The sequence below is a fragment of the Macaca mulatta genome, chromosome 2 (genome assembly GCF_049350105.2).
Source record: "Macaca mulatta isolate MMU2019108-1 chromosome 2, T2T-MMU8v2.0, whole genome shotgun sequence".
NCBI lineage: Eukaryota > Metazoa > Chordata > Mammalia > Primates > Cercopithecidae > Macaca > Macaca mulatta.
In genome coordinates, this window is record NC_133407.1 from 42,538,363 (window position 1) to 42,564,165 (window position 25,803).

The following is a 25,803-nucleotide window of genomic DNA, read 5'->3' on the forward strand; positions in this document are numbered from 1 at the left end:
AGAACTCACCTGTCTCTCAGGGTTCCTAAATTAACTCCCAGGAAATGGTGACTGGCCCAGCTTGGGTCACATACACAAGTATGTGACAGGCCATGGGGCACTGTGATCACTCTGGCAGAAGGTGCTCGTCCCAGAAAAGACAGTGTACTATGATTTGCAGTCCCACCAGGACCCAAAAGGTTGAGAAGGAGTAATTCCCACCATAAAGAAAACGGTGCTTCTCTTGGGTGGAGGGTGGAGAAGCAATGTTGGTCAGAAAAACAAACAGCTGTAATTCATTCAGTAAACACCTGGCCATCATAAGTGATTATGCCATGCCCCTCCGTCTCGGGTATCACAGGCCCTGGACCTGTTCTGCACATAGTATTGTGGCTTCCTAAGCCCCTGTGCCCAGCACTATCCCTATGGTCCTCAGCTTTGCTTTGTGAGACACGCTGAGCAGCAATTATGATGCCCATTTTGCAGATATGAAAACAAAGGCAGTGTGTCTAATAATTTAAGGTCGCTGTCAGATAATTGAGAAGAATTCAAATAGATGTTCTGACTCTAATACCAGTGCTCCTTTCACTCATTCTAGGCCTTGTCAAAACTGCCTGGGTTTACCTTCAGACTGTGAGAAGGCTCAAAATAAGGAACTGAGGTGCTGGCCTTCAGCAAAGCTCTGTGGGAGACCTTGGGGTAGAGAGCTTTATAAACAGACTAATTAGAATTCTTCCTCTGCCACCAGCTAGCCCAAGGGTGACCTTGGGCTAAAAAGGCACTTCACTTCTTTGAGCCTCAGATTCGCATCTGTGAAATGAGTATAATGATACTTACTGAACAGCATTTGTTGTGGGGACCAAAGGAGAAAAAGTACAAAAAGCAATTGGGGCAGGCATGGCACTTAGTAAAGATTTAGTACATGTTATTTTCCTTTGTTCCTGCCTAACAAAACCCAAAACCCAACAAAGCAGTGTGATTTTTGAAAGCTACTTTGTGAATTTTATTTGGGTTGCTTTAATTCTTCTTTTTGTAATCCTCAAAAGCACGCTGCTGACACCGATTTCAAAGGTCGGAGAACTTTAGCTAAGACATGAAAGAGATCCTGTGTTTCTAGCCTGGAAAGGGCCCAGCTGAATGCCAGGTGCCTGATCTGGGCAGGGGCAGCTCTCAGAGGCTCCCAAATCCAACGGCATTCTCCGTGCTGCAGCCCAGGGAGTTAATTTAGCCAGTGGCATTGTGTGTGTGTTTTCTTTTTAACAAATCAAAAAATATCTTTAATGGGTCAAGAATAGGATCAGAAACCTGGCAAGAGTTTAAACCAAAGTGTCAACAGTGCTTTGGAGGATTTCATGTATTACCATATATAATTAGATGGATGGATGGATGGATGGAGAAATAGAAGGATGTAAGTAAGGAAGTCCAGGGAGGGATGGGAAGGAAACATAGCTGGTTAAAAAAGAACTTAGAAAATCTGTAAGTGCTGATATGGAAAAATGCATAAGAAATATCACTGAGTTAAAAAAATATGTAGAGAAGTGGATTCCTTTTTTCTTTTCCTTTCTTTCTTTCGGTTTTAGATAGAGACACTGACCAACTGCCCAATCAATAGATAGATCCCTTATAAGTCTGAGGAAGATTTCTGGACAGATCCACCAAGTGGGAATCAGGCTAAGCGGGGGAAGGGGCCCTTTTCAACCCATACTTTCTTGTGCTATTTGAATATTTTCCTTTTATAATAAAAACAAAGAAAGCGACAGAGGGGCGGAGGGCTGGGAGCAGAAGGCAGGCCCTGTGGAGGGGTCATCCTAAGTTCAACGCTGGATATGAAGTTGAGGCTTCAGCCACGGGGGGAGGTGCCAGTTCCCGGAGTGAACAAAGCCATCTCCTCCAGGAAAAACCTGACCTGGACACGGGGATGACACATGGCCCCTCTGCCACCCCCGCAGAGCCAGGCTCACGGCTGTGATTCCTGGCCGAGGCTCAGTCTTCTCCCACAAAACTTGCTCATGCTGGGGGGACTTCGAGACAAAGAACCAAATCATTCTGAGGGACTCCCTTGCTCAGGAGTGAGAAAACACTATCTGAAGTCAGAGCACCTTCCCTTTCTCAAGAGCTCCCACCCTGCCAAAGCACATATGTGTTATATTCAACAAATGCTGCTGCTTCCTCGCTGGGCCTGATCGCACATTTTTATGGACAAAGGCATGCAAGGAAGCAATGGAGAAAAGCCCTGTGTCTGCTCAGCTGAGCCCAGACTTTATATATCTCTACCAAAATAGCGCCTGCTGTTTGTGGTCCCATAACATCTGATTAGATCAGACTGGAAATGTGAGCCTAGTGATGCAGAGCCGCCCAGAACTGAGTCCCTCCACCCCTCCACCTGGGGAGAGAGCACAGAGCTATTTCAGGTGGTTCTGGGCATGGATTGCAATGTCCACAGGACTCGGGTGATGGGCCAAACTGGCCCTCTATGTGCCCATGGCCCTCTACACCTAATTTTACAGTTTTTCCTTTTTTTTTTTTTTTTTTTTTTGTAGAGATACAGGAACACAGTGTGTTTCTTTACTCCAGAGCAGTGATTCTTAAGCTTTAGTTGCATCAGAACCACCTGGAAGGCTTATTGAAACACAGACAGCTGGCCCCACTCCCGGAGTGTCTGATTCAGTAGGCCAGGGGTGTGGCCAGAGAATTTGTATTTCTAAGAGGTTCCCTGTGATGCTGCTGCTGCTGCTGTCTCTGCTTTGGGACCCACAGCTCTAAAGGAACCCACAGTGCAGACAGTGACAAATGGCCATTTGATCCTTGACTTCAGGTAACAGGATGGGCTGAAGACTGGGGTAAACTAGGAAATGTAACATCTAGAGGGAGCAGCTGCAGCATATTCCAGGGGTCCACGCAGTGCAGGAATAAACGGGTGCCCAGTGTTTCCAGGGCCCTTCTTTTTCTTGTTGTTTTTGTTAAGAACAGCCAGAAACATGGATTTTTCTGTGAAATCTTATAATCTTTGGCAGTTATTGGCAACTGACTCTGAAGTTTTTCAAACATTGTACAGGCCAAACAAAACACATCTGCAGGCTGGGCTTCACCCTCTGGCTGCAGTTGTAGAATACAGATAAGGTTCCCATGGAAAAGAGGCAGGATCAGAGATCTCTGAGCCAGTGAGAGCCTCTGCCCTTTGGGGAGGGATGTCAGCCTGGTCACACCTCTCCCAGCAAGGACTCACAGACGCCTGTCAGGGTCACATCAAGTCTCCCTGCCGGGTTCTCCTGGCTCTCTTCTCTCCCAGCCGCATCTCACACTCCAGCCATGCTGAAGTCTTTGCGGACAGCCCCTCTCTCACCTCAGAAACTCCCTCCCAGCCAGGCTTTTCTGACCCCGGGCCTTTGTACATGTGGCTCCTGCTTACCGAAAAGCTCTTATCCTTTTCTCCACATCTGCCCTAATTAGTCCTTTAAGGCCCCTCTCAGCTGTCACCTCCTCTGGGACTTTCCCTGACCACTGCTTTCCTACTCCCAGCTGTGTGCTCCCCAGCCCACCATGCTCCCATCATGCATTGGGCTGTAATGGCCTGAAGATGTGCCTGTCTCCTCCACTGGCCTGGGTGTCCAGAAGGCCTTGTTGCCTCTGTGACCCCAGGGCCAAGCGCAGGGTCTAGTGTGGGACGGCTCTTGGCTTTGGCCTTTCTTTCAACCCCTTTCTGTTTGCCTGGCTACTTCCTGTCTATCCTTTAAGCCACAGTTCAGATTCCACTTCCTGTGGGAGCCTTCCCTGACCTCTCAGACCAAGCAGGGAGTGCTTCTCTGCCTGTATCAGCACAGTGTCCACTACATCATGATTGGCTGCTTCAGGCCGCCTCCCCCTTACACTGAACTCCATGAGGGCAGGAATCGTGTGTGATTTGACTCATTGACACAGGGGTTGCAAAGATAGTGGAAGCACCATGAGATGCTTGTGGCGTCCAGAGAGGAATGGAAAAAAGAGATGAATGACCGATCCCAAGTGAGAATGGGACTCCTGTAATATGCTGGGAACAAACTCCTGTGGGCCACTGCTCCTGGCTTGTGGGTACCCAGTATGTGAGGCAGAGGGGGGTAGCAGTGAAAGTTATCTTTGGCAACCACCTTGTCCAGGACCCCTGGCAGCCCTCAGAGAGCTCAGCTGGTGGCCTCTGGGCACCCAGCTCCCCTCCATTAACAAGTCTCAGGCCTGACAGCCACTCTAATTCTATCATCCTACCCCCATCCAGCCATGTCCTTCCGGCAGTCCAAAGCAGCACACCACCCAGCAGGCAGCCCACAGGGAAGGGCTTTTCTGCACTGCATGGGGCTAGAGGAAGGCTAGAGCAGAGCAGAGGGGCTGTTCCATCTCCCAACAGGCCACAACAGGTGAGTGAATGGCTGTCTACTTGAGAGTGGGCATCCCTGAGTCCTGAGGCAGTGACAGTAACCATGCATCCCAGACCAGTTTCACTGGATTCATCCAGTGGCTGAATCTCCACAGTCTGCTCAACTACTGCTTGATGCTTGATTGACGCTGATGCTGTATTGAGAAGAAAAGGTGGCCCTTGTCCTTTCCTTTGTATCCAAAACCCTCCCTTCAACCTCCCTGCTTTATTTAAAATGAAGCACAGAAGTCACATCTTCCAGAAATCCTTCTGGGATCCCCTTCTCTGGGTAGTCCCAATCCCCTCCCTCGCACCCTGTGCTTCTCTTTGCCACACTGTGTTGAGTGTTGGTGTGCCTGCCTCCACTGCAAAGACTTTGCGTTCCTGGACATCAGGGCCTGTGACATGCTCTGCTGTCCTGTGCCTGCCGTGGTGACCAGCCTGTGAGGGAAGCAGTATGTTCAGTGCAGTGGTTAACTCAAATCCTCCCTCTGCACTTCCCCAAGGTCACATAGCAAGAAATCTTGCCATGGTTTTCTTATCTGTAAAATGAGACTGGAAAGGGTGTTGTGAAGATTAAGTCAGCTAATGTAACGTTTGAATAGCATCTGGCATGACAGTAAGCACTTGATGAGTACTATATTTGCTAGTATTATTAGGTGATCAATAAATGTTTCATGCGTTAAAGGATGAGGAAAGGAAGGAAAGAGCGAAGATAATTAGTACAAGCCAGCACATGCCAGATTTGTGGTGACCCAAAATAAAGGTTCGATGTGATCTGTGAGTTCCACAATAGTGAGTGGGGTAAGGATTATTCTTAAGGGGCAAAGTTCTATGAGGTGTGCCAGGGAGCAGGTCTTAGGCAGTAATGAGAGAGGCAGATCCCATCTGAAGGTCTCCTTTCCTATTGTGAGTCTTTCCTTTCTCAAGAGTCCTTGAGATTTTTAAAGGCACAACCTGACATTTCCCTACAACATTGGTGCTTTCTCCCATTAGTGGTCCTTCCAAGGCCACTCCCTGCTGACTACCCCCTCTTTCCTATCATTCCAAACAGCAGACTCAGATACCAGTCCTGACTGCCTTCAGATGAATAGACAAGGTGGGGGAATGAGTCATCCAGGCTCCAGACACCTATTCCCAGACATGGGCATCCCTTCAACTACAATCCTAACAGACCTCAGCTATCTTGTTTCTGCACAGACTACCAGCAGAGAAGCTGGCAGAAAGCAGGAGTGTGGGCTTCAACATCAGAAGGCCCAGGGCTCAAGTCTCATCTCTTACAAGTCTCTTCCTCTCTCTGAACCTCAGTCACTGCATAACATGGGGTTACTTATCCCTCCCTCACTGTGCTGTGCTGTAAGATGACTAGTACAGTGCTGGACACACAGCAGACCAGCGGTAAAGACCCTTGAAAATGGTGGGAGGGGATGGGTGAGGACCCCATCAATAAGCAAGGCGGCTCCTGGGATCAACATAAGCCAGTTCTGAACCCAAGACTATAAAAAGGAGAACAAGAGTACCTTGACCTCCCAGCAACCAGATAATGCTGATGGAGGCCTGGGGCTGGCCTTCCGGAGTCTGCTGTGGCAGTACTAATTGCAATGTCCTGGGTCAGGAGCTTCTCACCCTTGTGGGAGGGAGGTCTTGGCCCTCCCCCTTCCCCCACTGCTGTTTCCTCTGGCCTGGGCTGGAGGGGCACTGACTTACTGACTAGGTGTCAGCCGTAAAGTTCAAAGAATGCTCAGCAGGCACTGGATGACAGGGTGGGGAAGGGGATGGCCAGCAGCCAAATCCCAGCTCCGGGGCAAGGATGGGCAGATCAGAGGGCTTCCAGCAGAGATCAAGGTGCCCCCAGCTTCCTGGAGTGGCTTCACACTAGGTCATATTGAAAGTTTATACTTCAAAGGGGTTACTTGTGTTTCTTTTTTCTTCCCTCTTTTCTTTCCTTTTACCCTCCACCAGCCCATAGCCAGCCAGAGAACAGCATCAACAGACCTGCTTTGAACTCCAGCCCCTCCCTAGCTGTGCTACTCTGGACATGTTACTTCATCTCTTTGAGACTGTTTCTTCATCTATAAAATGGGCATATTCATATCTCCCTCAAAGGCTGTGTGAGGCTTAGGTGAAGTCATGTGCATAAAGCACCGGGCAGAGTGCCTGAACGCAGTGGAGACACAGCACATGGCAGCCTTCATAACCATCACCTTCCAGTGCAGATAGAGCAGGATGCTTCATGAGTTGGTGCTGCCCACCATGGGGGCTGAGAGGGGGAAGTGTTTTCAGTCCCTCAGGCCCTTGCCCCCTCTCGGATGAGCTAGCCCAGCCCTTGGTCAGGCCCCCTGGGCAGGAGACACTGGGTGCACGCGAATCCTCACCATGCACTTGCGGTCATCTATGCCTGTCAGATCCTCCTCAAACTCCTTCCCAACCTGGAAGTCCATGATGTAGTTCCTAAAAGTGCTCAGCGTGCGGATGATCATATGGTCACCGTCCTGCACGATCTCTTTGTCTGGCTTCAGCAAGTTGGCGATTTTGCGCAAGGCCACATTGACGTCTGCGGGTGGGGAGCGGGGAGAGCGAGCGGCAGAGAGTTGGCAGGAAAACTCAAGAGAACCGTTCCCAAGGTAGCGGGACCCCAGGAGCCCCCTCCGCCCGCAAACACCGTTAGGGTTCCCGCTGGCTTTGCGCTGTCTCTGCGCACGGCCTGCCTGTGCCTCCCCGCGCCGCCCCCAACAAAGTTTTCTGCTCTTATGTCAGCCGTTTAAAAACAAAAACTAGCAAACCAAGCCACAGATTTACTAATGAAATTACCCACGTCCAGGGCCAAAAAGCAGACATTTGCCACCGGTTAACCTAACAACCCCAAATTCTCCAATCCGCAGCCTAGGGGCCGCCATGGGAGCAGTGGCCGAAGACGCCCTTTCTAGCGTCCGGGGGTACCGGACCGCGGCTCGCCGGGGCGGAGGCAGGCAGGCGGCGGCTCGGTAGGGCTCTAGGGAGCGGCCCGGAGCTGCTCGGCCGGGCACCCAGGGCGCAGCGGGCAGCGCTTACCCAGCGCGCGCAGGTACTCCTCGAAATTCTCGTTGGCCAACATCTTCCAGTACCCAGTGAAGTCGACGGGCATTTCGCGGAGTGACTGGAGCCAGTTGGCCACGAGCGGGCGGGACGGCTGGAGACTCTGCCGGGACAGCGGCTGCCGGTGCTACGCGGGTGGTGGGCGGCCCGGAAATGAGCGCCCTTCGGGGACAGGGGGCTCTGCGGGGCGGCGACAGCTGGATTCCGAGCACGCACAAAGCCTGCGGGAGGATCCATTGTAGCGGTCGCCCCTCCCCGCTTAGCGAGGGCGGGCGCAGGGGCGGGGGATGTCGAAGGGTCAGGTTTGTCCAGGCCGCGCCACTTTCGTTTCTGACGTTCAGTTCGTTTCCCCTGCAAAGAAAGGAGAGGATGGGAGACTGGACGTTTGCTTTGCTGGCCGAACTCTTCAGCTCCTGGGGATTTCCTTCAAACGCCATGAACTTCTCACACTCAGCAGCCACTCGAGGGTTGGGAAACAGTCTCCTGGGGTTTGTACTGGCGTGATTAGGGAAAGAGGCCACTTACAGGCCTTTGTCTAAAGCCTCGCGCCGGTGGTGGCTGGGGTCAGGAAAGCTGCGCGGTTCAACTATGGGCGAGAAAAGTGGGGCACTTTCTACGTCTTTTCCAAAAATAAAAGAAAGGATGCTGGGCGCGATGGCTCACGCCTGTAATCCCAGCACTTTGGGAGGCCGAGGCGGGCGGATCACTTGAGGTCAGGAATTCGACACCAGCCTGGGCAACACGGTAAAACCTCGTCTCTACTAAAAATACAAAAAATTAGCCGGGCGTGGTGGCGGGCGCCTGTAGTCCCAGCTACTCGGGAGGCTGAGGCAGGAGAATAGCTTGAACCCGGGAGGCGGAGGTTGTAGTGAGCCGTGATCGTGCCACTGTACTCCAGCCTGGGCGACAGAGTGAGACTCTGGCTCAATACATACATACATACATACATACATACATACATACATGCATGCATACATATATACATACATAAAATGGTTGATGTTATTTGAAGTGCATGTGGCTAAAAAGGCCTTCTGGGTGATTCTGATGCACAATCAACCTTGAGATCCACTGCTGCTTTATGCAAATGTAAGCAATATACTGTTGATTAATGTTTCCTCCCGTTTCACCTAATGGCAGCACTGTACTCCACAGTGTTCTGGACTTTGCTTTATTCACTTAATATATTCTGGAGACCTTTCCATAATTGTACATACAAAGTATCCCCATTATTTTGTGGAGTATTCCATTGCTTATCCAGCTTGTCCCCTGATGGACAAACTATATTGTTTCTGATCTTTCACTATTAAAAGCAGTACTGCAATGAAAATCTTTGATCACATCTCCTTTGTCACCTGCGTGGGTATGTCATAGTGGTTTAACATGGCTGTATTTGCCACCAAGGAGATGACATAATCACATGGGCTGACTTTTTGACCCTCTTTTTCACTACCTTTTAGATTGCTTTTTGCACAAATCACAGCCTAAGTGACAGCAGATAACATTTTCTTCGCCTCTAGCAACACCTTCCCCAGGCTGCCTCCCTGGGGCTCACATGTATTCTCACAGTGCAGGCTGCATTAGGAGACGTCTCTTCCTCGGGGTAGAGGCAGCTTCCTCCCAGGCAGCGACCTGGATTTCAGCTTTTCTCACCCTGTTTCCCTAGACTAGGGTTTGTTTCTTAACCTCTCTGCTACTGGCATTCTGGGCCACATAAGTCTTTGTTGTGGGGGGCTGTCCTATGTATTGTAGGATGTTTACTGGCATCCCTGGCCTCTACCCACTAGATCCCAGTGGTACCCAGACACAAAGATGTTCCTAGACATTGTCAAAGGCCCTGGGATGTGGGTGCTGGGTAAACCAGCCCTGGTTGAGAGCCACTGCTCCAGGCCCCTGTTTCTCGCTGCTGCTTTGTCTGGCTCTGGGATGGTCAGGTGATCAGTTGTTCACACAAGCACTGGCTCTGTGTCCCTCCCTAGCCAGCCCAGGGCTCATCTTGGCTGGGCACTCAGGGCAACCTGTCCCAGTCCTTCTAATCTGAAGGTGCAATAAGACACCTCTGCAAGGATGGATGGGGTCTGACCTGGGTTCTGCAAGGCATCTCACCAGGGCCAGCCATGCTTTGGGCTTCCTTGTCCTGACTTACCAGAATGGAGCATTGGTCAAAGGCTTAAGCAATGAACTGGCCATTCCTTGGTCACTTCCAACTAGTCTGAAGTCTTCTCCCTGCTCTCTGACGCTCTCTGATGCCATCCAGCCCAGATAACTGGATTTCTCATCCTCCCCAAACTTCTCCCTTTATGCTGAATCTCCTGAGATGGTTTATGCCAAATGCCCAGCACAGTGCCTGGCACACAGCAGAGGCCAGTCTGTTCTGGCTCCCTGCCATGCTTGGAATGGCCCCTTCATGTTCGAGGCAGAGGCCTGCCCACCTCTCCAGTCCTTCTTGTCCATCCCAAAGAACCACAAGCCTGCCACTCCTCCCTCCTCTGACCACTCTGGATAACTCCTGCTCACCTGACCTCACTTTTCTGACCTGGTCAGCTGAGCATCTAGCACTTAATTCAGCTGGTTTCACTCAGTTTCTGTCTGCCTCTTTGTCTAGTCTTCCAACAGGGTCAGTACGCTCCTGCCCTTCTGGGTCTGCTCCCAGGAGCGCTCTCCCAGGCACAGCCCCTGGTGGCTGTGCTATTTCTTGCAGCAAGGGGTAGGCTGCATGTGCAGGCTTTAGAGGCAGAATGCCTGTTCCGCTGCTGGCTGGGTCACTGTCTACCAGAGTGATTTGGGGTAAGATACTTGGTCTCTTTGTGCCTCAGTTACCACATCTGTGAAATGGGGACACTCTGACTACCTCTCAGGGTGCTGAGAAGCAAAGGATGAGGAATCTACAGGGCGTGGCCCTGAGTACTGTTCCGGATCCACTGCTGTTTGAGCCAGAGGAGCCCTAGAAGGGAGGGAAAGGCAAGGGAGAGAGAAGGGGGCTGGTTTGTGCTCCTCCTCTGGGGCTTTAAGATCAGTCTAATGAACTGAAATGGGAAATGCTCTTCAGAAGCATCAGGTACCATCAAAGTTATCCTTCCTCAGCCCATGCTGTTATGCTTGATTTAATCCATTTGGTTCTCGATTTAGAAATGAAAAGTATTTTTTGGAGCTCCTTTCTGTCTGGGTTAATCTTACTTGGGATGTGTGAAGCAAAGAAAGAGGAAGTGAACACAATATGTAAAGAAGAAGGAGGGTGTCTGTGTGGGCTTGCAATCAGTGGGGGCTCCCTGGACAGGGTGAGGCTCTAGCTGGAGCTTGAGGACAGCCAGGATCAGAGAGATGAGGAGGAGGAAGGATAGTCCAGGGGACCAAGGAGATAGGTGAGCAATGGAGTGCCAGAGTGCCAAAGCAACGGCCGACTTGTGAATGACTGAGAGAAAGAGATGTCAGTATACTCAGGCACCTCTAATGGGGGTCGCTTTATTCACTAGCTTTAAAGAAGAGCAGCAGAGATCTACATCAATTCTTTGAGGCCCAAATCGCTCCCAAGGCCACAAAGAGGGGCCAGGCCAGAAAAACCACCCTGGCCTGTGTATAGAGTGAGTTAGACAGGCACAAAGAACAATTCTGTGTTGGGGAGGAGAGGAGAGAGCCAAGGACCTCCTCAGGGATACTGCAGGCCCTCCCTGTGAGGATAGGAAGGAAAGGTACCTTTTCATTTTTTAACTGATCAGTCAATTCCACAGGAATAAGCCAGAGCTCAGAAAAATATGTCCATGTGCTGGGCATGGTGGCTTACCCCTGTAATACCCAGCAGTTTGGGAGGCTGAGGTGGGCAGATCACTTGAGGTCAGGAGTTTGAGACCAGCCTGGTCAATATGGTGAAACCCCATCTCTACTAAAAGTACAAAAATTAGGCAGGTGTGGTGGTGCGCACCTGTAGTCCCAGCTACTTGGGAGGCTAAGACAGGAGAATTGCTTGAACCCAGGAAGCTGAGGTTGCAGTGAGCTGAGATTGTGCCATTGCACTCCAACCTGGGTATCACAGTGAGACTTTGTTTCAAAAAAGAAAAAGAAAAAAGAAAAATATGTCCATGAAATGATGCCTCAATCGTCTGCCTTGTGAGGTGGGCAGTACTATGCCTATATGACTGCAGATCAAGCGGCTTGCCAGGGTCCCCAGTTGTTGGGGTGGCAGAGCTTCCCAAAGACAATGGGGTAGGAGCAGAGAGCCCCGAAACAGACCCTGAGGTTCTGTCTCCAACCCCCAGAATATATTTCTCTCAAGATCCTGGGGTAGGGGGTGACTTGCAGTCTCCTCCTACCCTCTCTCCAGGTCTGCCCCACGCCAAGAGATTCACTCCTAGCAGGGGAAAGGTGGCCTGGTACTTCTTCCTCATCTTATAAGAAAATATTTCTCATCTGGCTTCCGTGGCTCCGAGACCATGTCCCTGCTTTTCTTCTCAAGGGCTCATTGTTATCTTGGAGACTTCTAAAATCTTCCTTTTTCCCATGTTCAAATATGTCTCCGGAGTTACGTGACGGAGAATGACCCTGCTCCAGTCTCCAAGCCGTCACCATGCCATCGGTGAGGTTAATGTCTGAAAGGATGAGAGTGGTCCAACAAAGCTGCCTTCCTGTGTAGGGGAGGGAGAGAGCTTGTCAAGAGGCCACAGAGGCTGAGGGGTATTGAGGTCTACTGAGGACACGCCTCTTTGACGAGTTCATGAATATTCAAACATGCAAATAACATACCATGTCTACAGGCCCCAGAATCTTCAACCCACTTTCGAGGGTGGCCCATGGATTTATTTCTGCATAGAAAATGGTTCTGCAGAATCGGTCAGCTACTATCTATCTGACCCTCTTCATTCAATCACATATTTGTTTCTCAGATTATGACATACAGTACAAGAGATGGGTTTCTTTCTCTCCTTTTTTTATTGTTTTCTCTCTTTCTTAAGTATTTTGTTACAGAAAATTTTGAACCTATGTAAACTTAAAGAGAACAGTATATAGAGCCACCACGGATTCATTCCCTGGCTTCACCAATTATTACCCCATAGCCAATCTCGTTTCATCTATATCACCACCTACTCCCCAATTTTCAGAATTATTTTGAGGCAAATACCAGATATCATATCATCTGGGGACATTTCAGAAAGTATCTCTCAAAGATGAGAACTCATTTTTTAAAAACTTAAAACAACGTGAACTTTTACAGTTCTGAAGGTCAGAAGTCTGAAATGGGTCTCATGGACTGAAATCAAGGTGTTGGCAGAATTGCATTCCCTCTGGAGGCTCTAGGGGAATAATCTCTTCCTTGCCTTTTCCAGCTTCTAGATGCTGCCTGCATTTCCTGGCTCATGGTCACTTCATTCTGGCTGTTGCTTCCTTCCTTACATTTTCTTCTCTGACTCCTTTGCCTTTTGTATAGGTACCCATGTGATTGCATTATGTCCACCCAGATAATCCAGGATAACCTCTCCATCTTAGATCTTTAATCACATCTCCAGAGTCCCTTTTGCCATTAAAAAGGTAGCCTATTTGAGATTAACATATGGACACTTTGGGAGAGCCATTATTCTGCCTACCATATCAAGGAACCAAAAAAAATCTCATTCCAGTAATAAAACTGTCAGTCAATATAATAAGCAAGACCTTAATGTGATCTCAACATTCTTTCTGTCCCAATTTATGACTTTGGACTAGAAAGCTATAGGAAATTATTTTTCTGCATTTTGCTTCTCCTATGTTACCCAGATAGCTGGGCTTTTTAAATTTAAGTTTTTATTTTTTATTCCTCATGTACTAAACAAGGAAAGGGAGTAGTGATATTGAACTGGGAAGTTCTTACTTCCACTGTAATGATCTGCTTCTGTCTGTCTGGGTTGGTGGGTATTCAAAGGTAGTTCCTTCTGAAGGCACACTTTTGTGGGTCCCTGTGAGATTATCTTGCTGAGAACACATAATTGCACAGCAGTGCATGCAACTTCTTTGGATGACTGCTTCTAAGAAGGAGTCATTTTTTAGAAATATAACCACAACACCATCACAACTAGAAAAAAATATTAATTCCTAATGTCATCAAATATTCAGGAGGTATTCAATTATCTTATCTTTTTTTTCAGCGTATTTGTTTGAATTGGGATCCAAAAAAGTTTTATACAATACTATTGGTTATCTATTTTATTTTATGGTTTATTCTTTCATTATAAGATAAAAATTTAAATATATATCTACAGCTCTGCTTTTTTGGATAAATGGTAGCATAACATATACTTTTCTTTAGTAAAACATCGAGCTTACTCCTCTTTTTTTTTTGAGATGGAGTCTGGCTCTGTCGCCCAGGCTGGAGGGCAATGGTGCAATCTCGGCTCACTGCTAGCTCCGCCTCCCAGGTTCACACCATTCTCCTGCCTCGGCCTCCCAAGTAGCTGGGACCACAGGCGACTGCCACCATGGCTGGCTAATTTTTTTTTGTATTTTCAGTAGAGACGGGGTTTCATCATGTTAGCCAAGATGGTCTCTATCTCCTGACCTCGTGATCCACCTGCCTCGGCCTCCCAAAGTGCTGGGATTACAGGTGGTGTGAGCCACCGCGCCTGGCCTCTTCCTTCTCTTTTACAGCTGCATGGCGCTCCTTTATGTGGATGTACTATAGGTTCTGGAACCAGTATCCTACTCATGGATACATAGGTAGTTTCCAGTCTTTTCCTGTAAAAAACAGTGCTGCAGTGAGTGGGTTAAATCTTTTTATATTTTTGCCAGTGTATTTTTGGAATAGATTCCTGGAAATGGAATTGCTATGTCAAAGGGCAAATACCTAATGCACTTTTGCTAGATATTGCTGAATTTCCTTCCATAGGATTGTATTATTTTGCCTTTCCACCAGAAATGTATGAAAACATCTGTTTCCTCACAGCCTTCCCATCAGATGATGATTTCAAACTCTTGGATTTTTGCAAGTGAAAAAGGGTATCTTGGGGTAATTTGCATTTGCACTGGGGAAGGCTTTTGATACCAAGAAGTGAGTAGTCATTTTCTTATTTAGCCAGCATTATAAAAGCCTCAATTAATCCCCTCTGTACATGTGAATAATTATCAGAGTGGGATGCAACTTCTGAACACAAGTATGACTTCTGGGTTTATTTATTAAATTGTATTTATAAATTCTACTTGCAGTTCTTATTCCTGGATTTTATGTCATGTGAATGGTTGCTCAGTGTAACATGCTACCAGAAACGCCATATGTATCAGGCTCTGAGTGGAGCAGGGTTTCCAAGGATCTGGGAAGATGGGAGGTGGCCCCATGAGCAGCTATATCTATCCACCATCTTGGTAGGCTCCCCACTAACTCATGTCAGGGTCCAGTTTTAGGGAAGGAGGGTCATCTTTCACATGCCTTCCGGTTATTCAACCACAGGCTCATGTGGTAGACTCTTCTGTGTTGCCACTAGGTGGCTAGGGCACTTTGGAAAGGGTGGTTTAGCAGGTGGAACTTGGCAAGGATCCTGCCCACAGTGATGACAACATGGTTCAGTGGGCAGATCCAGGCACTCAGTGAGGCAACTGTTATTGTGACAGTTTTGTGAAAAACAGAGCACCTTCTATTTTTTCTATCCCAGCCTACTCGCCCAGCCTAACATTCTTCTGCAAATATACCTGGGTCTCCACCCTCCAGTCCTGCAGCCCTGTAGACATTGATCCATTTGCAAGGGAAGTGCCTCCTGGAGGATGAAGCATGGGTCCTGTGGAATCCTGTGGTTTCAGTGGGGCAAGCATAGATGTGGGCTGGGGATAGGGGTTACCCATCGGCTCGTAGAAGCCCACACATGAATTCCAAGGTTGTGCCAGGGAGAACTTGCCTTGGGTTCTGACAGCTCTATCTTGGGGGTGAAGACCTTATGCGTCTCAGAGGCCCATCAACCCAGATAGTGGGACTACGGGGACTTTGGTGGAGATATGGATGCCTAACAGGATGGTTGCTCAGGTCTTGGATCAGCTGAGAAACAGCATCTCAAGTAGTGGCAGAGCTGATAGGAAATCAGAAACAGTCAGTCTTTGAATTTCAGCCTGATTTTAGTCTTTAAGTGGCCATTTCAACCCATGAGAGACACGGTAGATGAAACGACTGAGAATGTCGTGATTCTGTCCCTTATGATGCCACGACAGTGATCTAGGAATGTTTTTTAGTCAGAAGCAATTACTAGAGGAATTTTCAAGTGAGATGTCAATGACAATTTGGTTATATTAGAGTCACTGAAAGTTGGGGCAAGGGTCAGTATAATTTATCTGCCTACTGGTGGCCAGTCAGCCTCTCTACCCCATGACATGCCCATAAAAGGACTGAAGTGGGAGGTAGAGCAGGCTATCTGAGAAGCTTGGCAACTAGGAGTGGCCATTGCGAAGTTAGTTTTAGACAGAAGAGAGGTGTAAGCAGATTATTCATCCACATGGGTGCTTGCTTTGCTTTCCATAGGGCCATTGAGCCAGTGGTGAGGTGTGGGGGAGGATTTTTTTTTTTTTTAATCTCTTACCCTGACCAGGTTTTCTCAAGTACTTGGTGTACTTGGGCCTTGAGGGCTGAAGACTTATCAGAAAATTTATTCAATTTGGTGTTTTCTTTTTGGTTTAACTCTTAAAAAGTATTTTTGGCCAGTAGTAAATTTGAAAAAGATATGAATTATATACATTTACAGCCTTCCCCACCTCCTGCCTTTTAAGGAAGATCATAGTTTTGTGTATTTCACCCTGCACCCTCTTACTGAGCTAATTGGGGCAATGGGTGATGGTGAGAATTGCAGGTGGTCCTATAAGGTGAATAGAGGAAGAGCATGTAGCTAGCCTTGGAAGAAAAGGGGAGATGGGAAAGGGTGAGGGATGGGAGGGTGAGATGAGATGGGAGTTCTTGCACGGAGTTAGACTTGGCAAAAATAATTGTTATGACTATTTATGGGTTTTGTGCTGGTTATAGAATCCTGGGTAAGATAAAATTCCATTGGGTCTTCATTGTCAGAAGAGCATGAGGTTTAGAGAGGTTTTATAACTTGCTCAAGGACACATGGGTAGAGTGGCAGGGCTGGGGACTCAGTTTGTGTCTGGCTCTGTCTGATCCTAAAGCCCAAGGTCTTAACTACCTATTGTTTCTGGAATGAAGCAGAGATCCATGGGATCCTGGCCTGCTGGACCTGATAAATGAGCCTGCAGAAGGAAATCCCAGAGAGAAAATAAGTCTCCCAAGTCATCATCAATATGGGAGTAGAACTTGAATCCCCAAGTGAAACGAAAGCACAGGGCATACATTCTAAACAGAAAAATCTATAAACAGTTAAAGATTAATGTACCTTAGTGAGGCTCTGGCCAGATTTAAAAAGAACAAATCTTGCCATAGCAATGTTTTTACGTTCTTGGGGCAGAATTATACAAAGAAGAGATGAAAGGGGAGCAGCTGGTCAAACATGCATTGATTTCCAGGAAGCATGGGACCGAGTCCTCTAAGGCCCTCCCTGTGAGTGAATCCAGATCAGGGCTCATGCTGACCCATGACTAAGGGTGGTGGCCTCGAGCAGTGTGCCAAGGTCACCTCTTCAGGGTTAGCCTCAAGGCCTCAGTATCTGTCCTGTCTCCTCAGAAGCAGCAGAGGATAAACACGATGTTTAGGCAGCTTGTGGAGAGCCCTGTCCTTCCAAAAAGATAAGAAATAGGCCAGGAGCACATTGATTCAAGAACAGAGAACACATTCCCAGTAACATTATAATAATATTTATGAAGCCCCAGTGCCTCTGGAGAGATAGAGTCCAATGCAATGAACAGAGCTGGGTTTTAGAGTCAGCCTGGTGTTGAGTCCCAGGCCCACCATTCTCTAGTTGTGTGGTCTGGGATCAGTCAGCCACCTAATGTCTCTGAGCCATCACCCTCACAGGGTCGTTTTGAGGAATCAGTTTCCTTCTCTTCCTTGTCCCTGGAGGTCCTCCACTATCCAGCCCCAACATCTTTTCCCAGCCCTATGCCCACTTCCCTTTTCTTTTCATTACCATCTTGTGCTGGTGGCTTTGTCTTCTGTGTCCTCACAGTCCAGTCTTAGATCCCTTCCTGTAGATCCCCTGGCTCAAATATTCTCCATCTTCTCTTTATCCTCCACTCACCAAGTCCTTGTGCTCCAACTCCACCATGATCTCTGAATCCAGAGAGCCCTGGGCTCTCCCAGTGGTGCTATTTATACTGCATTGGGTGGACAGAGATTTTTCTCATGCGTGAGTGCTTGTCTACACCTGCTTCAGCTCCTTCACCCAGACTGTAAATGCTTTGTGGCTAGTTACTGTCTTAAATTCCTTCTGTATTCCTTGAAGCACCTGGTCAAGATCTGGACACACAGTAACATGAGCTTAAAATGGACACTTATTGAGAGAACTAGGGGAAGGTGCCAAAGCTGTGGGCTTATGAATCCTTTCAGCAAACACTTCTGGGCACCTTCTGGGTGCCTGGAACTGGGCTAGATGCTGAGGGCAGTGCCATGAGTGAGACATAATCCTGAGGAAGTCAAAGTCCAGTGGAAGACAGAGATGTAACAAGTAGAGGATTGTAAAATGTGCTTCAAGGTTAAGATGATGGTTGATGGCATAGGAAAGCTGGAATCTTCAGGGAAAGTGAAATAACCAAATGTGACTCAGCATGGCAAATGGTGAACAGTGGGAGGCAGGAGGGATGAGATGGTCCAACACACTGGGAGAAAATCTTGGAGAGACAGGCGGGGCCAGGCCATGGAGAGCCTTACAGGTGGTATCAAGCTACTTGGGTTCCATCCTGTAGAAAATAGGGAGCCCCTGAAAAGGTTTAAGCACAGGAGTGTCACTACAAGGGAAAGGAGAAGAGGAGAGAAATATGGTTATGGAAACAAAGTTATGTAAGTGAGCTTCTGTGGCAAGCCAGCCAGCATAGCAGGAATGGAGCATACCATGGGGGTGCAGTGGGTGGGGAGGGGAGGGTTCTGCCTGCCAGGAGATGGCCAGGACTAATACAATGACAGGCACAGCTGTCTTGTTCTTGTGTCACCATGCTCCAGGGCTACAGGGATGAGAGTGGGGTGTGAAGATTGCCTTCCCACCCAGCCACAAATTCACTATCTATCACAACCTCCTATTATCTACCCACATAATACACCTCCACAGAAATTGTCCCACCGCCTACCCATTCACCTATCTACACACTCACTCCTTCATATAAAGCATTGCACATATAACTCTCCTTCTGTCCTTCCTTCCAACCGTCCATCTATCTTTATTTTAAAACAGAGATTTTCACTTCAGTGCATGATTAAGAATCATAAGGGATGCAGAGAAATGCTCGAGGCCTGCGTAGATTACAGAAGTGGCCATAAATCACAATGCTTTGCAGCTCCTCTCATCAAGAGATGGGGTATATTTTCCCACCCCTTGAATTTGGGCTGGCCTCATGACTTGCTTTGACCAGTAGAATTTGTGGTGGAAGCAATTAGTTGTATCGGTTCTGGGCATAGCCTCCAGAGGCCTTGCAGCTTCTGTTCTCAGACACTTGGGACACTATTACCTGCTTCCAGGTGAACACATCTGGCTGGTCTGATGGGTGATAGACACATGGCTCAGCCACCCACATTATCCCAGACAACCACTGGTCACCACTGTACATGTAAGTGAGCCCAGACAAGATCAGCCGATCTTGGCCCAGAGGCACCAGCTAACTGTTAGACTCATGAAAAATAATAAGTGGTCCTGATTTTAGATCACTTAATTTTGGAGTGGTTCATTATACCGCAAAAGCTAACTGACTCAAGGGAGTAGCATATTCAAAATCCTGCCCATCTTAAAAGAATTGTATCTGCACGTAGGCTCCCAGGGTCCTTGCCAAAGTACTTGCCTTTATTTTCCTTGGCAGACCAGATAGTGGATGTGGAGGGGCCCCAGGCAAGACACAGCAGCACTGGGATAGATTGTGATGAGTGTAAAAGAAAGGTTCAGAATTTTTTTTCATAAAGCCTGATGAAGACCATGACGAGGATGATCCCAGTCACTGTCTGGGTGGTCACCATGTAGCAAATATGTTGCATATGTTATCTAATTTAATCCTTGAACTACAGCATGGGATTGGTGTTCTTATCACTCTTTAGCAGATGTAAATAATGAAATTTGGAGAGAGTAAGTAATTGGCTGAAGGCCACATACATAGTTCCAAGTCAAAAAATCTTAATTCTAACCCAGTTCTGTGTGATTCCAAAGCCCACACTCTTTTCTGTTATTGCCACACTGTGGAGTCATTTATTTGGGTTGCCTCCTCGGAGGTGTGGGATAGGGTGTGATCTTTGCTGAATTCACACCTTTCAGTTGGTTATTTCTCAGTCTAGGGTCCACCCGAGGAACTAAGAAAACCATTTTGTTTGGGCCTCTGAATGCCTGGGCAAGCACAGTGCACCTGAGGGCAGGAGGAGCACAGAAAGGGCTCAGGGAGGACTGGGGTGATGAAGCAAGAACACAGTTGGTCAACTTAGAGCTTAGGGTTGGGTTGGGATGCCTGGTGTGCTACTGAGAATTGATGTAGTGGTCTGGAGACCTGAGAGTCCAAGTCAGGCTTGCTCTGGAAATCTCCCTGGACCCCATTTCATTCCAATCTTTCCAGGTCAGGCAGTGTAAATGGATTTCTCCTCATGGATTCTCTGACATACCCTGATTCAGAGGCGGAGAACCCCCATGTCAGCCTCAGTTGTCTAATACAGAGTGACACCAGCATGAGCTGCGAGGACAGAGGAGGGAGATCAGGGTTGGGAGGGGGAGCTTTCTGGAAGACACGAGGCTCAAGGGGGTCCCAAGGACTGAATAGTACTAAGAGAGAATAAGAGGAGAGGGGAGTGCATTCCAGATCACAGAAATGGTATGGGCAAAAATTGCGAGGTGGGAAACCAGTGATTTATTACAGTGACAGAGAAGACCTCAAGATGTTCAGGGGAGAGGGTTCATGGATAAACAACTAGAGAACAGACAGGAGCAAAAGGAGGTGATGAGATTCAGAGGCTCAAAGGTCGACCAAGAAACCAGGCATTTTTCTCGAGGTGATGAGAAGCTATTGAATGCTTTTGACACCAGAGTGACAGCAGCACAATTTGAAGATATTTTGGGAGGAATTATCTTGGGAGGGGGTGAAGGGCAGATGCGCTCCATCCCCTAGGAGCTCTGCAGAGGTTCATCAGAGGTCAAGCTGTCTGCTGCCGCCAGGGAATGCCTACCTGCATTTCTTCCTTCTCTCAATTCTCAGTGTCTCCTAAAGAGAAACCATTTGCCTCAGAGTGGAGTGTTGTTAAAGCCCAGATTCCTGGGCCTACTCCAGGTTACTGAATCACAGTCTGGATGGGCGCAGCAGATGGCATCTTTACCAAGCTCTGTAGGTGAGTCTTATGCTCTCTGCATGTTGGGAACCGGAGCCCAGATATCTTTATAGCTCAGTTGCTCTGGCCACTTCCCTGTGCTCTGACCCTGGCAATGTGGGGCAATCTGAGGCCCAGGGCCTTGGCCTTCCTGTCTCTTATTAGCAGGAGCTCAGTAGATGTCCACTAGTCATAACTTAGATGGCAGAGGACACCATGGGCCTGATAACATTTGTGAAGGCTGGGGAGAATTTTCTGAAATCTTCTTCATGGCTGGCCCAGTGCGGTTGGCCCAGTGCTGACATAGATGTGAATGTCTGGGCTTGGTCTGGCTGTTCCAGCAAGACAGTATTGCTCACCACAGCAACCATCACCATTGTCCACTTCTGGCCGGCTGATGGCAGGCTTTCCAGCCAAGCTGTGGTCTTATCTCACCCATTCACTCACTCAGGGTTTGAGTTAGTTTCCCTCCTTCCTTCCTTCCCTCCCTCCTTCCCTCCATCCCTTCCTTTCTTCCTTCATCCCCCTACCCTTCTTCCTATTTAAGACACAAGGAACGGAAACAGATTCTGGAGAACTTAAGAAATAAGAAAATTTATTAGATGGATTATCAAGCACGAAACAACATTTTTGGGAGGGAAGTAAGAAAAACAAGTGTGACCTCATGCTGGGTTCTGGTTAGAACACAGCCACAAGAACAAACTCCAGTCTTTTTCAGTCTGTTGCTGTACTTCAGATTTAAAATCTGGAAATGAGCATGCAGCAATGCTTTACCAGGTGAGGAAGAACAGCTGTTAAAAGGAACTCAGGATGTTGTTAGGAAGGGGGAGTGGATGCCGGGCCTTCACCAGATTATCTAGAAGCCATTCCGTGGGGTATTTGGCCTGTATACTGTGAGACACTGAGCTGGTTCCAACACAGCCCCTGCCCTCAACAGGTGCACAGTCAGGCCAAGGAGACAGCCACAGAAGCAGGACAACCAGGATGAGTGAGGATGTGACTGGGGATGTGCAGGGGCACAGGAGCACAGAGGACAAGCTCTCCTCCAGGTTCGATGAGAATGAGGTGCAGGGTACTGGTTAGGAAAGACAGGTCTCTGGAAGAGATGACACCTTGAGATGAGATGAAAATCCATACAATCCTCACAAGCATCCATTTGTACAAATTTGCCATCTTTTTTCCAAGAAGCCAGTTGAATTTTGGAGACAAGGTTCTGGGGCTGCTGCAGAGGATTGGGCCCTCATGCCTGGCTCGATGCTCCCAGTTCTGAGCTCAGTGTGTCTCTTGGGCAGGAGTTTCCTGGCTCCTCTGCAGAATTGGGCTGAAGGTGGTGGCTTACCAGCCAGCTTCAGTTCCTTTCCTCTGCCCTCCCCTGTGGAAGGCAGGCTCATCCAGGCCCAGCTTCTGCCCAATCGGCCAGGCTCAGGTCCTGGATGCCCACAGTGGAAGGAGAACAGTGAAGAGTGGCTGACATGCAGGTGCCATCCCTGCCAGCTTTCCTTTCTCCCTCCAGTGGTGTGGCTTGGCCACCAGCATGCCATCCTAGTCCACTGCCTCCAGCAAAACAGGAGTGGATGCACAAAATGCTAGGTTACTTGGGTTACTTTGTGATTTAAGGGGCACTTACTCAAGTGTTTGGGATACCTATCATTTCCTTTCTTCCTACTTACTCTTCCCCCTTACAAAAATGTCACTGCCACAGTTTGAAGAAGAAACATATGGCCCCCACCTGCCAGCCATGGCCATGTGGGGAAGGATGAACAAGTCCTTTCAGGGACAGTGCATATCTCTGGGAATTTGGAATCATGACACTGAGATGAGGGGTGAAGGGGGAAGGTCATCTGGGCACAGGTGTTAAGGCTGCTGGATAGGGAGAGAGAAGGAGAGAGAAGAGAAAGAGAGAAGATGGGAAAGAGAGAAAAGGAGGGAGAGAGAGAGAGGGAGAGAAAAGGAGAGAGAAAGAAGAGAGAGGAGGAAGGAGAGAGAGAGGAAGAAAGAGACAGAGGGAAGAAGAGGGAGAAAGAGGGGAAGAGGAGGGAGAGAGGGAAGGACAGGGAGAGAGAAGGGAGACAGAAAGGAAGAGGAGGAGGAGTGAGAGAGAGGGGAGAGAGGAGGGATCTTCAATTTCTTTTTTCTTCCAGTTCTCCTGAAACCTATTATATGTCCTGTCATTGGGTCCTTCCATTCTTGACAGTCTTATGATACCCGATGCTCCCACCTCCTTTATTTAGGCAGGTTGAAGAGTTCCTTTTTGCCAATAATTAAAAGTAAACCTTGACTTAGGCACCCAGCAAATGCTAGGAACAATGTTTGCCCGTGTATTGCTGTCTTTCTGTTGCAAATAAATTCCTGAAATTCTTCATCATAGATTATCTGTTGAAATAAAGAAATGGATTTTGCTTAGGCTTGTATCAAAGATAATGAAGGAGATTCTCTGGAAAGGAATAAGGAAATGAGAATTTTAGCAGCTTTTTGGGATTCTGCTTTTTATTTTTTAAAAAATCAACTTACTTAAATCTACTGTCTACAATCTGGTAACATCTATTAGAATAAAATGTACACATACCATTTAACATAGCAATAAGAACTCCTGGGAATCTATCCCACAAAACCACTGGCTTTTAAGGGTTTATGCATAAGAGTGTTTATTGCAGCATTGTTTGTAGCAGGAAAAAAAACTAGAAAAAACCTTTGGACAATAACTTCCTAAACTGTTCTTCTAAACATCATGTTGCACATACCATCAAGTATATGTGTATAAAAAGGGGTTCTTCCCAGGAGGCAGAGGTTGCAGTGAGCCAAGATCGTGCCACTGCACGCCAACCTGGGTGACAGAGTGAGACTCCACTTAAAAAAACAAAAAACAAAAAAAGCTGGGGGTTCTTTGTGAAAACATGCCTCAAAAACACTGGTTTACACAAAGTTAAACAGGTTTGTTTATCATGGGCTTCTCAGAACTATTCAAATGATTATTCAGACATTATTTTATGAAATATTCATTGAGCACCCACTTTGAGCCAGAAGCTGTACTTAGGAGAAGAGTCAGTAGTTTCAGGAGTGACGAGTGTCCCCAAGGAGAAGGGCAGGGAGCTAGCAGTGCAGTGGGCAGAGTCAGAGAGGCTTCCTGCGAAACGTGACTTGAGGTAGAGAGTTGAAGAAGACTCTGAGTTACCCCAAGGAAGTGGAGAAGTGAGAAGGCGTGCCAGGCAGAGGGAACAGCACCTGCTGGAGCACTCATGGGAAAGAGGGTGGGATGAGAAGCTGGAGAAAGCCCCATGGATGAAGCAGAGAGAGAAAGAACTGCAGCGGGGAGGCGGCCACCCCATGAGGAGCTGGGTTTTCACCTCAAATGCAAGCAGGAGAAACTCGGGGATTTTTCTTTTAAACACCTTAATTAAGGTATCATTTAAATAACACAATATCTACCCATTTTACGTGCACAGTTTGATGAGCCTTAGTAAATGTACACAGTTGTGCAACTATCTTCACAATCTAGTTTTAGAAGACTTTTATCACCCCCAAAATTTCCTTGTACCCACTTGCTGTCAATCCCATTTCCAGGCTCTGACCTGCTTTTGCTTCTTTAGTTTTGCCTTTTCTAGAAATTTCATGTGAATGGAATCATTTAATATGTATCTTCTGTGTCTGGTTTCTTTCACTTAGCTCATTTTGAGGTTCATCCACGTTGTTGCAGATATCACTAGTCCTTTGTAAAATTGCTGAACAGTGTCCTATTGCATGGATACAACACATTTGTTTATACATTTGTCAGTTGAGGGACACCTGAATTGTTTCCCGTGTTTACTATAGTGAATTATGCTGCTGCAGATGTTTGCCTACAAGTCTGAGTGGACATATGTTTTTATTTCCTTTTAATAGACATCTAAGAGTGGATTGCTAGATGGATTTGAACTATTTTAGTGGGCATAAAATGGTATCTCATGGTGGTTCTGGTTTGTATTTCTCTAATGACTAATGGTGTTGAGCACCTTTTCATGGGCTTATTATATTCATCTATGTATCTTCTTTGGTGAAACATCTTGTTTGGGGACTTGCTTGAAGGACTCACAGACCTCAGAGGCAGTTGCATCCACACAACGGTTATCATAGTGAAACACCACGCAACAGGAGGAAAGGCACATAAGGTAGAGTCTGGAGGTGTCCAGGTGCAGGCTTTTAAAGTTCTCTCTTCAGGGGTGGGGTTTGCACTGAACATGCTTCTCTCCCCAGTGGTGAAATGCAGCAATGGTGCATGTTGTTTCTGCCTGGGGGCCTTGCTTGAGACTCGACATCCAGAGTTTTTTGTGGGCTAGTGATGTAGGCACTCTTCTGCCACACGACCAAGGGTGATTACTGAAATTCCAAACTCCTAGAAGAAAAGCACGTGTGCACCATAAATCATACTGTTTGTACAAACAGTTTAGGCAAGCTGGTACTGTAGGATTCAGTGCCCTGGGAAGACAAAACAGCCTTATCAGTTAGAAACAGAGGTGACATTCCAAAAGCCAGGTTCTCAGATGCCAGGCAAGGGCCAGCTGCACAGGCAGACCCTTCTACAGAGCAACATCAGGCCTGCTGTGTTCTCCTCTCCCACACATGTCTAGTCAAATCTTTTGGTCATTGTTTTAGTTGGGTTGTTAGTCTTCTTATTTTTGTCATCAGAATTCTTTATATATCCTGAGTTTAAACTGTTTATTAGATACCCATATTGCAATTTTTCCCCCCAGTCTGTGGCTTATCTTTTCATTTTCTTAATGTCCCTTGGAAGGAGTTTGGGAAGGGAAGTAATATGACCAGATTTGCACACACATACAGCTGCCCTACCTGCTATGTGGAGAATGGACTGCAGGGGTCAGGACTGGATTGGGGCGTCCTGTTAGGAGGCTGTTGCGTGATCCAAGTGAGAGATGATGGTGTTTTGGATGGGCAGGTGACAGAAGGGATGGATAAAAGCAGCTCCATACAGGGGGTGTATAGAAGGTAGGAC

General features: G+C 47.6%; 1 protein-coding gene across 1 annotated transcript in view; it reads right to left on the bottom strand.

Moving 5' to 3' along the window:
• Positions 1-25,803, bottom strand: part of RBP1 (retinol binding protein 1) — a 231,459-nt gene that overhangs the window by 14,518 nt on the left and 191,138 nt on the right. The window contains 3 exon segments of the mRNA XM_015132011.3: positions 6,742-6,920; positions 7,418-7,544; positions 7,547-7,701. Of these exon segments, the coding sequence (XP_014987497.1) occupies positions 6,742-6,920; positions 7,418-7,544; positions 7,547-7,678 (438 nt within the window). The 5' untranslated portion in view covers positions 7,679-7,701.